The sequence below is a fragment of the Apium graveolens genome, chromosome 8 (genome assembly GCF_009905375.1).
Source record: "Apium graveolens cultivar Ventura chromosome 8, ASM990537v1, whole genome shotgun sequence".
Classification (NCBI taxonomy): Eukaryota; Viridiplantae; Streptophyta; class Magnoliopsida; order Apiales; family Apiaceae; genus Apium; species Apium graveolens.
In genome coordinates this window covers 3,816,866-3,830,301 of record NC_133654.1, presented here as the reverse complement: position 1 = coordinate 3,830,301, position 13,436 = coordinate 3,816,866, and the positions used below count along the sequence as shown (strand labels likewise).

Below are 13,436 nucleotides of genomic sequence, written 5' to 3'. Positions count from 1 at the left end.
TTGTTCTAGTGATATAAGGCATCACTGGGACATTGTTGGATCAAATTTTTTTGTCATATACCTTAAATTTCAATTTAGGACATCATATAAGGCATCTCTTGGACTTGTTGTTATCTCTTGTCATCTTCGATTCTCGCTCACCCCCAAGATTTGCTAACACAAATATTTAATTATAAGGCATATTAAGTTAAGCATTTCCATAATTGATTACTTCTGTTCTGTTGTACAACTTGTGAAATATATAGTCTAATTTGGTTATGTTATTCGATTTCTTCTTTCTTTCTTGCTAAAACCAATGTTTTATATTAATTTCAGGTACTTCCTATTAATTTTGTACTTCTGTTCTTACTCTGGCTTCATATTACAGTTGCTACTCAGTTTTTCACTTATTTGTTATATATGTAGTTCGATATAGCACCTTGGATTTGATTCGAGTTTGTTAAAAAAGGTTATATATAGAGCTTTTGAAGATTTGATTCGAGTTTGTTAGAAAAGGTTATAGAATAGTGTAAAGATTAGGTTGAAAAGAGTCACCAAAACACCTTTTATTTTAGGTTTTAGAAGAATCAAGCTATGTTATATTTGGAATTTGGCGTATAAAAGAATTTGTATTATAAAAATAATTTAAATCTTGGCTGTTGATTTTTCTACCCACCCGCACTGAAATTATTTGTTATTTATGGCAAATTATATATCTCTTCCCACCATCCCGTAGTGTAGTGTATGAGAGACAAATGTATGTATTTCGATTAGTGTTGTATTTTATGGTTACGATTCTACCATACAACAGCCGCAATGTTTAATTAGAATTGTATTCTACGGTTACGATTCTATCATACACCGGCCGCAATGTTTCATTGCAGCGGGTAACTTTTACCGCATTGCGGCAGCTGTATCACATGGTTGGGACAGTCCCTTTAACAAATTCCTGTTATCCGATTGACATACAATAAATATCTTTAGGCTGGTCCGTAAAAAATGATGACCGTAACCATCTATCCGCGGAAATTTAACACGAGAAATGACGCGAATGAAGTTGGTTTTAAATTTTCCCTATGTGTAAATTGTTTTCGTAGTTAGATGATTTGTCAATAATCGTTTGACGCCATCGTCCATAAAGCGAAGTTGATACATAGTACTATATGTTTGTGTATATTCACACATGTACTGACAGTGACATACTGACATGCATAGATTGTGTATGTATTATTCAACTGTTATTGCAGAAATTTATGTAATATTCCATAATACATGTAACAGGGTTGGGTCAAAAAGACTAATTCTTGGAAGGAGCTAAAATAAGCTTCAGTCAACCTTCCTATTATGCTTTAGCTCATAATTATAACCATCCTCTTCTTTGAATATAAACAATCTCTTTTGAAGTCATCACCTTAATTTTAGCTTCTTGAAATTCAAACAATACTCACCTAGCTTTTTCTTACTCATTTTTATAAGGTTCTGTTGAGAAAGAAAACAAAAATAGAGGTGTGTTTGGTGAGCCAATACCAAGATTTTTTAAGGTTTCACATTAGATCCAAGTGTTTTCTGGTTTAAGTCTTGTTGTTGAATTTTCTTGGTTGAATATTTTTTGGGTATTGTTAAAGTTGGCTCTTTTCTATGGAGGAGGCCTATGTTTGAACTTGTGAAGCATCAGGATTTGTGAATTTTGATTGTTTTGATGGGGGTTTGCTGGAGCACTCAATATAAGATTGATCAGTTTCATACAGGTCAGTGTTTCATTAATTGCTTATATTAGTTGATTTTAATTGAGGTATCTTTGAGTTTATTGATTGTTCTCTGTTGTTTTTGGTTAAAAATTGGGTTTTTCTTTGATTATTGTTTGGGAAGCTTCTGTTTAGGTTAGTCTATGCTCAGTTGTAGCTTCTTAGAGCTTGTTGAGGTCATTTGAGGGCAGTAGATTGTAGTGAGTTCTTGCTTATTTACCTCAGAACTAAACTGATTACTGCAAACATTTGTATATTTGTGTGCCACTGTGTAAAGTGTGGCTCAAGAATTCTTATGTTTGAATGAACTCATGTGTTCTCTTGGCATATGGATCAAACATATATATCTTATCCATATTTTGTGCATCATACATTTATACGGGCATATGTTGGATGTTCAAGTAGTTCTTTTTCGGGGATTCTGTTTTTATTTTCTTTCTGGAATGAAACACACCCAAGTATTTGCACATATATGATGGGAAAACCTAATCTTGCAAGAGGAAAATAGGTGCAGCATATGTGTGCCCCCTGTTCTTTGAGGCTGCCTGTACTCTATAGTTTCCTACTAGGATCAATGTTGCGTTAAAATGTTACCCAAATTTCTGCTGTGTATGTATGTGTCATGATTAGAAGTCGATATTGTGTAGGTGAGGATTCTAGATATGTGAGCAGAGATGCACATGATAGCAAAGGTTCATCAACTTCTGCATCGGCAACTCGTAGTGAGGGTGAAATTTTACAGTCTTCCAGAATAAAGAGCTTCACATTTGCTGAACTCAAGAATTCAACTAGAAACTTCCGCCCTGATAGTGTACTAGGAGAAGGCGGCTTTGGTTCTGTCTTCAAAGGATGGATTGATGAACAGTCATTGGCAGCGTCAAGGCCTGGTACTGGGATTGTCATAGCTGTCAAGAGGCTGAACAAAGAAGGGCTGCAGGGTCACAAGGAATGGCTGGTAAGCTGAACCTGCAAACACATTTCTCTGTTATTCTAATGTTACAAATTTTCCAAACCAGAACATAGTAGTTATCTTTCATGTCCTTGGATATACAGGCAGAAATCAACTATCTTGGGCAGCTTAGCCATCCTAACCTTGTGAGATTGATTGGTTACTGTTTAGAAGATGATCACAGACTATTGGTATACGAGTTTATGCCAAAGGGGAGCATGGAAAATCATCTCTTCAGGAGTGAGTTATCCATATTAGTTACAAACTACCACTTTTATGTTGCTGTATTTAAAATCCTTGAAGTTACTACACTTTATGGTCTAGTATTCTTCTATAGATGTGATTAACACACTAAATTGCTTTTAAAACAGGAGGTTCATACTTCCAACCTCTTTCTTGGGGTGTTCGAATGAAAGTTGCCCTTGGTGCAGCAAGGGGATTAGCATTTCTTCATGGCGTTGCAAACCAAATTATATATCGCGACTTCAAGACTTCAAATATTTTGCTGGACTCGGTATGTACCTAAATATGTTTTTTCTACGTTATAGGATAACAATTGAATGAAATCTGGTATAATTATTGTGAATTGATCGGTATTCTGTTCTCTTTTATGTAACATATTAACAGAACTTCAATGCAAAACTTTCTGATTTTGGGTTGGCAAGAGACGGACCAACTGATGACAAGAGCCACGTCTCTACCAGGGTTATGGGGACATATGGATATGCTGCTCCAGAATATCTATCATCAGGTATACTCGAATAGTTTTTCACAAATAAATTTTATTAAGCTTAAAGCCAGTTTCATTGTTACATGTTGCTTACTACTGCTGTTACCTGAAAGTTGCACAATGTATAGCCGTTTTAATAGACAATTACTACTTTCCCAACATTCTTACGCTAGTTTTTAACTTTGCATTTGATGTTTCTGGCTAGACCTGAATGTCTTGTCTGAGATAAAGAATCAAAGTATCATTATGTAGGAAAATGATATTAAGAAATAGGTGTATTATGAAATGATTGGATTCTGTATCATGGAGAGTATGGCAAGTAGAGACTGCTAGGTTCATTTTTCCTTTAAAAAATCTTCGCTATTGATTTTGTGGATCTCTATAGCTGTTGGGGGAGTGCGGGGTGAGCCTTGAATTTGATAGTTCAGTTTTTTCAAAAAAATTCTCATTTTGCATCTATATTGAAATGTAGATTAGGGTCCATTTTTTAAATTTCGCACAGGGCCCCCATTTGTTTGCCCCGGACTTGAGCTTTATAATTGTTCAATCAGATACGATGTCCTGAAATGTTTATCTGATGTCAATGTTGCTGTTTATGGTAGGTCACTTGACTACCAAGAGTGATGTATACAGTTTCGGTGTGGTTCTTCTAGAAATATTATCCGGTAAAAAAGCCATAGACAAGAACCGTCCTAAAGGAGAACACAACCTTGTGGACTGGGCAAAACCTTACTTACACAACAAACGCAAAGTGTTTCGTGTTTTCGACCCCCGACTCGAGGGCCAACATTCCCCAAAACGAGCCCTGCAGGCAGCTGAAATTGCACTCCAGTGCTTAAGCATGGATCCCAAGTTAAGACCAAACATGGACGAGGTGGTGACAGCTCTAGAGCAGCTTCAAAACCGAAAGGACAGTGCAAAAAATGATCAATCGAATCGACATGTCTAGCCGTAATCCCGGGGAAGCTCAAGCACTGAACCAGAAGCTGCTAGAGTGACTGCTTATCCAAGACCTTTGGCTTCTCCATTATGCAGGTAGATTGAAGTAGCAGTTTATTTTATGCGCTAAATGAGTGTTCTAATCTTTTTGTCTAGTTTTTTTGTCAAAACTTAATTTTATGTATCTGTGCCAATATATAGGCCAGTGTACAGTTCTATTCTAGAGTTGGTTGATGTTACATGTGTATTATATGGACTACATTGATCAAATTTGTGAGCTGAAACATCACTTTTTGTTGCCATGTTCCAAGATTAAAATCGTCCAAGGTATGGTAAAATTATCCGCCAATTTCTGCGCTCGTATTATCTGACAAGATTCGAATTCTTGACATTTCCGTATAAGGAATGAGGCCAATATTACAAAATAATGTTTAGTAATAACATGGGTTTTTTTCTTGATTATATAGCAAGCTAAGTTAAAATACGAAAAATCGAAATTCATTAAATAAACAAGCAAAATGAAGCAAAATTCGAATTCAATATCCGTAAATTAGATACATATATTAAGAAAGAGTAATTAAAACCACATGTTCAAAATTTTGTATCAAAATTTGTTCCAAATAATTGATATTTTACTGTTGTTGAATTCGTTATTTAATAATAATTACTGGCGATGTCCCATTTATTCTGTTATCAATCAAATTTTCACCTTTTATTCAATCATATTAAATAAATTGATACTTATCAAAAAATTAAATTATTTTTAAAAAATATTAACATAATTAATACTTAAATTACCTTATCAAATTCAAAATACAAGGTCAAGCCATCGAAACATTCAAAACTTTATTCACAATAAAATATTAACTATTGGCATATTGCAAGTGAACATCTATGAATATTATATACATGGACAACTCTAGTGTTTAACTTCATTTGCATTCTAATCCGCTTTATGAAAAAAATAACCAGAAATAGTTAGTATTAAATTGATTAGATTATTAGTAGGTTACAGTGCTAAACACATGTTGAATAATTCAACTAAAACCTGCTTAAAGGAGGTCTTTATCTAACTGTCAAACGTACGACTCCTTTCAATTAGTGAGCTAGAGTTATTAAATTGTATTCCAAAATTTGGTATTAAGTGATATAGCACTCATGACTTGACAATTAACTTCAAATAATTTCCTTTTTATTATTTTAAGATATAATTTAAGGAATGAGGCTAAAAGTTGTGTTTTAATGAAATCTTGATGAGTTCTTGTTTCACTGATATTATTTTTTCATTACTTATAAATAACATATTCCTTCTTTTTAGCAAGTACTAACTTTCATTTATTAATATCCCTGTTGTAAAAAGTTCATTAATCCTATGCTTAAGTGAGGTTTAAGCAGAATAGGAGGTAAAAGCACTTGAATTAGTGCAAAATCGGATAATTAAATGATTAGTAAAGGTTAAGCGGATTTTAACCGTTTAAGCGATTTTTGACCAAATTAAATAGGGATTAAAAATAATTAGAGAAAGAAAAAATATTATTTTTAAAAGATGTATAATTTAATATTTTTTAAATGTTACTTGTATTTTTTAAGTTAATTATGACTTTGTGAATGATCATTTTTTTAGTTTATTATAATATGTTGATATTATTTCTTTATTCAAAAAATATTCATTATTTTAAATATATTTATATTAATATTTATTTATTTATAATCCGATTAATGATCCGCTTTTAAAACTACTTAAGCGTCCATTTTAGCGCTTAAGCGCTAGAAGGTGACCTCACTGCTTAGGTCCGATTTGCATTTTTTATAACATTCATTAATATAATATTAAAACACTTTTTTTCTTTCTCTATTATATAGTGTATGAATAATATTTTTAATAATATAATATCAAATAATGAACCAATATAAATAATATTGTTAACTCAAAGTTCTTATCAATATTCTAAATTACTAAGATCCAATATTTTATTTTAAATATAAGAAGTAAATTAGCATTCTACTGGAGTTGCTCGAGAATGTTATTGATGAAATTTTTATGAATGTCGGTACTTCACTATTACGAATTGATTTGTATTCGGTTAGTATTTGACACCGTGATTTTGAAATCCACTTTCGGTACTAATTTGATACATTTATCATTATCCATTCGTTAATTTTCTTAAAATTTTGAGCATAATTTAGGGCTATCAAAAAAAATTTGAAAAATATGATATATGTTTGAAATATCTGCATTTATAACCGTAATAAGGCGATATTATCTGTATTCGAAATAAAAGATACATATATATTTGACGACCTTAGTTCAATTCTACCATTTAACATTCAATATCGATATAAAATTATATGTGCAACTTTACTGTATCTAAAACCTTAATATGATAGAGAAATATCATAACAAAATCTTATAGCTCTAACAGGATCTTATATATATTCTTTCACACTCACTATTAATCGTACGATATGTTTCGCTACGATTGACAACAACAAATACAACCAATTTCAATACTCATCCAATAACAAATACTTAAATTAAATAAATGGGGATGGGAGAACTCGAACCCGAGACCCTTCTTAAATCGAACTCTGGTACCATATTAAGTAACAGTCCATCTAAAATTTTAAGACGGTAGAGGATAAATTTCCTTAGTTTTTTTGTAATATTTATTAAGTCGATATCGAAATTTTACTAATTTATTGAAACGGTTAATTTATCAGGTTTTACACCTAAATAACAATTTGAGATTTTTTATGTAATAAATTAAAATACTATTATAAATAATATCAGAGGATCTAATAAGGGGTCGGGAACACTGGGCATCCCTCCCAAATAAAATTTAAAAATTTTCCACTAATAATTTCTTTTAAATATCAAAATGTACTCTCAAAAGTTTGAATATACGATATATTTTCTCGAAATTTATTACTATATTTTTTTCCACATTGTGGACCTTTTGGGTCAAAGTTTGGCATGCATTTGGTAGCGCGCAGACACGTAAATAATTGTAAAAAACTTACCCACTTGATTCGTAATATTGTATGTTAAAGGTGACAGAAATTTCTAACTCTTCTTCAAGGAAGCCAATATAATAATTGAGTAGTTAAACTAAAACGTGAAGCTATGAATGAAATTATATGTGTAAAATGATAAGTACTAAATGTCAAAACTACAAAATCACGTTTAGTCGTTTAGGGTCATCATTAGTGACGGGGATCCAAACTACTCCACCTTCGTTTTTCTTTTTATAACTAAATGTCGGAAATAATTTACGCGCATCTTGACTGATCTTGCAGAGTAATAACACAAGACTAATCTTGTAAAACAGTATGAACCGTATTTAAATCCGAACGCATATTTGGAATTAAATCTAAAATTTTGAATTAATGAGCACTTCAATTTCGACATCAACCAGTTAAAATACCCGAGATGGTACCCGCAAGGGTTGGCTCAGCTGGTTAAAATGGGGATATCTATCCTTTTGGTTACAGGTTCGAATCTCACGGGAGGAGAATTTATGATTATGTCTCCTGAGTCAGAGTCTGTCGCTTAGATTATGTCTCTTGAGTCAGAGTCTGTCGCTTAAATACCGTTTACCTTGATTCACATAATTTGCAGGCTATTGCGTGAGTCCGTAGGGTTTACCTAGTGCGCACCCGAATAGTAGTAGTTTCAGGTAGCGGCTACGGGTTATCTACGATAAAAAAAAATAAGCGAGATGGGTACTCCTCCGTTCATATATAAACATATTATATATGTTTATTTGTTCCCTATTTTTGGTGGAAAGGTACGGTGAAACAATATGCAAATTTTATATGCGTTATATATTCTATTATATAATGTTTTATTAACGTCGGTTTACTAAATAAAATATAAAGCTATATATTTTAACTAGGTAAAATTGTTAATTTACGACCTCTCAAGCGCATATAAAAATCGCACAAAATTTTGAAAAAAATGACTTCGAATTGGCTTTCACATTGAACTGAAGCATTATTTTTTGAAAAAAAAGGACTTTGAATCGAATTTCAAATTGAACATGAATAACATAAATCGGTAAGATCAGTAAATATCACATTTTTGAAATTAGAAAATCACAACGGGCAAGTCACAAAAAACATCACAACCATCTCACAACATTTTGTTATTCAAAACGGAAGTCAAATTAGAGTCGAAGGTCTCGATTAAAATTAAAACTTTTATGAATGTTTAAAATTGATTAATTAATTATACGACCAACATCATTTTCCAACATTTTTTTTCCTCTTCGAATAATTTAATGACCGGAAATGACTTCTTCTCGGGTAGTAAGTATTATATATGTGTACTATAGTTCTAAATCATTTCCAGAAGAAGCTCAATTGAAGTGAAATATTAAATTTAGTACCTATCTTTTAACAAACATCCCTTTGGACTTGTGTTAGGTCATATACAAAATTATGTATGGAACATCCAGTAGGCTGCTTATGGGTTAACGAACCCGTTCAAATCAACCTAACCCAATTTTTAATTGGGCCGACGAAACCGAACCATCCAAATCTATGGGTTAGTTGAGTTAAATTTTCTTTGGACCGATTATATTGGGTTGGTTCAAATTTTAACGATTTAAAACCCTAACTCAACTCAACCCGGTCTAATTGTTAAGGCTCAGCTCATTTTTATTATACATTACCGACTCCCGGGCCATTTTCATTTCGAACACATTATGATACATTTGTTTTTGCCCATAACTGACTATGCACTAGGAAATAGACAAATGAAGTAATAACAATAATATTTTTGAATTTGATCGTAATTTTGAACAAAACTTTTTAAATTGAATTGAACTCAAATAATATGAAGCGGACAATGAGCTACACCTTGTGCTTTCACAAACTATTATTTTATCCCCTTTTTAACCAATTGAGCCAACCTTTACGGGATACTTTTCATATATTTATGTATAGCAAAAGTAAATTTTGATAGATTGTGAAATTAAGAATTTATGTTTCTTGAATCGGGACTGTATTTTTGCCAATAAATCATAATCGGCGTAACTTTCCAATTATTTTTCTGAGTGTTGCGTTTGTCTTTAACTTTATATTTATGGTATAAAATATCTTTATACTTATTTAAATATACCGGTAATAATTTGAACGATCATTTATTTCTTGTATCATTTTTTTATTGTCTAATATTATTTTTATTCAACCCAGTGAACCCAAACCCAACCCGAGCCAACCCGTCACATATAGAATAGGGTTAGGTTATAATTTTTTTTATATTAATGGATTGAAAATTTTCAAACCCAAATTAAACGGGTTGGATCACTAAATTGTCGAAACTGACCCAACCAAGCCCTCACCATAGTATAGATGGCGCGGTAAGAATGTAAATAGTTCGAGAAGTCTTGTATTACAGAAAACATTAAAATAATTAGTCATAGACGAGTAACAGGATTGAATTTGGAACGAAGACTATTATTTCAAGTCTCTCTCTCATAGGAAGGGATAGTTGCCTGTCTACATCTATATAAACTTATATATTATACAGAGGTTTACGAAAACGATTTTATTACATCTTCACTACTACTACAAGACATCCACATTCATTTTCATCTTGCTTAACTTCACAAGAATATACAGAACTTCTCTTCCATTAACAGAGAGAGGGAGAGAGAGGGAGAGAGAGAGAGAGCTGAGAGAGAGAGGCAGAGAGCAGAGAGAACTGAGAGAGAGAAAGAGCAGAGAGAACTGAGAGAGAGAGAGAGAAAGAACAGAGAGAGAGATAGAACATAGAGAGAGAGAGAGAGCAGAGAGGACTGTGTGAGAGAGAGAGAGAACAGAGAGAACACACAGAGAGAGGGAGAGAGAGAGAGAGAGAGAGATGGCAAGTGGAATATTGGAGGTGACATTGGTCGAAGGTGAAGAGCTAAATGAAAAAAAACTGTGGTGTAAGTGATTTCTTCATTTTCAAGCTCATAATGTCTGTCTTACAGATTAATATTTTCTGTCTCAAATCCATTAACAAGGTTTTCTTGATTTATCAGGCTGTTTTGGTTGTTTCAACCCTTGTGTTAATAACACGAAACCATACGTTATACTTCAATACGGAAGTCAAAAACATCTCAGCTGTCTTGCTCAAGGTTTGTAAATCTAACTCGAATCAGCTTAACAATAAGTCGAAAGTTCTAAATTTAACAGTTCAACCTGCTAATAGTTTAACAAAACAATTGACAGAAGAAGATAAAAAACAAGTCTGGGACGAGAAATTCAAGTTCAAAGTGGATTATGAAGGTGAAGGAGATCATACAAACACTAAGCTAATACTAAGTGTAATGGACAAACACCAGTTATCATCTGATAAACTTGTTGGTGAAACAACGTATGTATAAATCGACATTTTTTTTCCAGTTAAACACACTCACACACCTTCGCAACTTGAGTCTAGGTGACGTATCTTAATTATTTATTTGTGTTTGTAAAATGAACAGGATATATGTAAAGGATATATTACTGGTAGGGATGGAAGAAGGAAAATTAGAACTTGAGCCTCAGAAGTACAGAGTTGTTCGGCCGGATACAACCTACTCCGGCGAGATTTCGGTGGCCTTGACTTTTACGAAGGTTGGTTAAATTTCTGTAACTGCTCCGTTTACTTTCGACAATTACATTGAATTTACACTTACTAAAATATTTTTAGGCAAGTCACTTGCCTTTACGTCGAAATATTCAACATATCTCAAATTATATTTATTATCGAAACTAAAAATACAAACATTTTTGTCAGACAAATAAAATTTTCGATATAACATAATATAGGGTTTCGTTTACAAGTGTTTCGAAAAATTGATCGAATCTATACTATCTATCTATACTATAATAACCGGAATAGGGTATAATTTGGTTCAATGATTATTTCCAAATTTTAATTATTAAAGAAAATAAATAAATAAATAAATAATGGTATATATCTGTTAAACTACTAAATTGTTAAATTCCTAGATATAGTCTAATTATTCTACTAATCTACGACCACAACGTATTCTATTATTAAAAAATAAATAAATAATGTTATATATTCGATAAACTACTAAACTGTTAAACCACTAGACATAGTATATTTATTCTACTAAAGTTATTCTATTGTTTTTATTATAAATTTATAATAATTATATATTTACAAAAATAGTGTAAAAATTATAATATAACAGAATAAATAATTTTTTAAATATAAATGGAACCCGTATATCGCACGAGATTTAATCTAGTGTGCCATCAAATAAAGACCGAGAGTAACAAATGACATAAAAAATCTATTGATTAAGTACTGAGCTACTACACTACTTTTTGCAGGCCAACAGTGAGAAGAAAACCCATATGGCTTTGGCCCAATTGCTTGCTTTATCTCCTCTGTATCAAAATCCTGCTTTGTCAAAAGATGTAATGCATTGATGATATGATCAGTTGTAAAGGTTTAGAACTTTGTTTGGGCTTACCCTTATTGGGCCAAGATTCTAGCCTTGGCATTTGTTGATTATTTTATTAAGCTCTATATTTGTGAGCTTTTGAAATTCCTTCTATTTGTTCCCAAGAATTTATGAGCTATATCAGTCATCAACCATTGATCTCAATTGTAGTCTCCCTGGTGGAGTGCATATGTAGTCTACCCAGTCAGACAGATTTTTCGGATTCAGATTTTTTGTGCATCTGTGGTCCAGGTTACCAGATGTATGGTATTGATATCGTAAAAATATACGGCACATAAAAGAAAAAAAGACAGACAACATAATATTAACATATCAAACATAAAGAATCTGAACTAGTTAAAGTTATCGTATCGGCAATCTCAACCCTGATTAAACTCTTAAGGTTTAACAAATCGAACCAATTTTAAGGTTTGCCTTCTAGCAAACTCTTATACCCTTCAACAATTGGAACCAATTAACTTTCCTAGTATAATATAATATATTCACGGTAATAAGAAACAAATGTATCAGATCTTTGCAATCATCAATTGTATGTTAAAGAATTGAATTTTGAAAAAAATTACTAGCGGATCTCACGAGTGAAGTATGGGTACATCTAAATCGCCATAAGTGCTATGAAAAAAATGCTCGACACCAGAAGGTATATGAAGCTAAAATATTTAAGTAAATAAACGATGAGCAATTAGTTTATCTCGAAGTATTTGATATTGATTTTAATCCGTTCAAAACAATACTAGAGAATGATTTGTGATAACTAAAAATTCCCTACGACGTACGACCTCCTCTTTCTACGATCTACGGCTTATGGGCCTTCTGTTGACTATGAAATCCACGTGACCACGTTCCCTCCCTGGTCACCTGTTTTGCCTTATTCATCCCGACATACTTGAAAACAACACACCTATATACTAATTTATCTTTATCACCTATCCTAATTCTATCCAAAGGACGTGCCTCCCCTTCCAGAAATCCCGGAAGATGACTCATCTGTAGAAGTCGATAAAAATCAATGACGGAGACAGAGAGAGAACAAAACATAACGTACTCATTTTTACCGAATGAGTTTCTTATAAGTTCCCTGATTTTCGTGTAAATAGAGTTTAGTATTTTTTTCTACTCATTTTTGCCAAAAAAAATTGGGGTCAGTTTATTTTTTTTGTAACTCAATTTGGGGTAAATTATTTTAAGACGGTACAGGACATCTTAAAACTCAGGGCCGGTCCTTCGTCTCAACTCTAACCAGAATATACTTATGTTTGATTTGGTATAATTTTACGGTGGACATAACCTTTAGCATAAGCAGCCTTACCATAACATTCATAGATATTGTATATTTCCTCCGTCCTCCTCAATTTTTTAGATTGAGAGACGTAAGCTCAACACGCACTTTAATGCTCTTATTAAATGTAGTTGTATAATTTTTTTTAATTTTTTTTCTTCTAAATAAAAATATAATGTTCAAACTTTTATATAAAAAAAAGAAAATTTTAAAAATAAATTACGAAAACATACTTTATAGTTGACTTAAAATACGTGTCAAGCATGTAAAAAAAACCGTAAAAAAATGAGTGGACGAAAGAAATGAGGGAGACGGAGGTATTAGACAACTCAGAATCACCAAATCC

The 13,436-nt window shown here is 32.3% G+C and overlaps 2 protein-coding genes across 2 annotated transcripts; both read left to right on the top strand.

The window, feature by feature from the left end:
* Window positions 1-1,257: 1,257 nt before the first annotated feature.
* Window positions 1,258-4,639, top strand: LOC141677638 (putative serine/threonine-protein kinase PBL10). The gene is made up of 6 exons (XM_074483644.1): window positions 1,258-1,727; window positions 2,372-2,679; window positions 2,778-2,913; window positions 3,045-3,187; window positions 3,301-3,424; window positions 4,006-4,639. The coding sequence occupies exons 1-6, from the start codon at window positions 1,679-1,681 to the stop codon at window positions 4,350-4,352; spliced, it is 1,107 nt and encodes a 368-aa protein (XP_074339745.1). The 5' UTR covers window positions 1,258-1,678; the 3' UTR covers window positions 4,353-4,639.
* A 5,239-nt stretch (window positions 4,640-9,878) lies between these two features.
* Window positions 9,879-11,898, top strand: LOC141678324 (elicitor-responsive protein 1-like). The gene is made up of 5 exons (XM_074484614.1): window positions 9,879-10,275; window positions 10,372-10,467; window positions 10,562-10,706; window positions 10,816-10,948; window positions 11,678-11,898. The coding sequence occupies exons 1-5, from the start codon at window positions 10,209-10,211 to the stop codon at window positions 11,774-11,776; spliced, it is 540 nt and encodes a 179-aa protein (XP_074340715.1). The 5' UTR covers window positions 9,879-10,208; the 3' UTR covers window positions 11,777-11,898.
* Window positions 11,899-13,436: the final 1,538 nt, after the last annotated feature.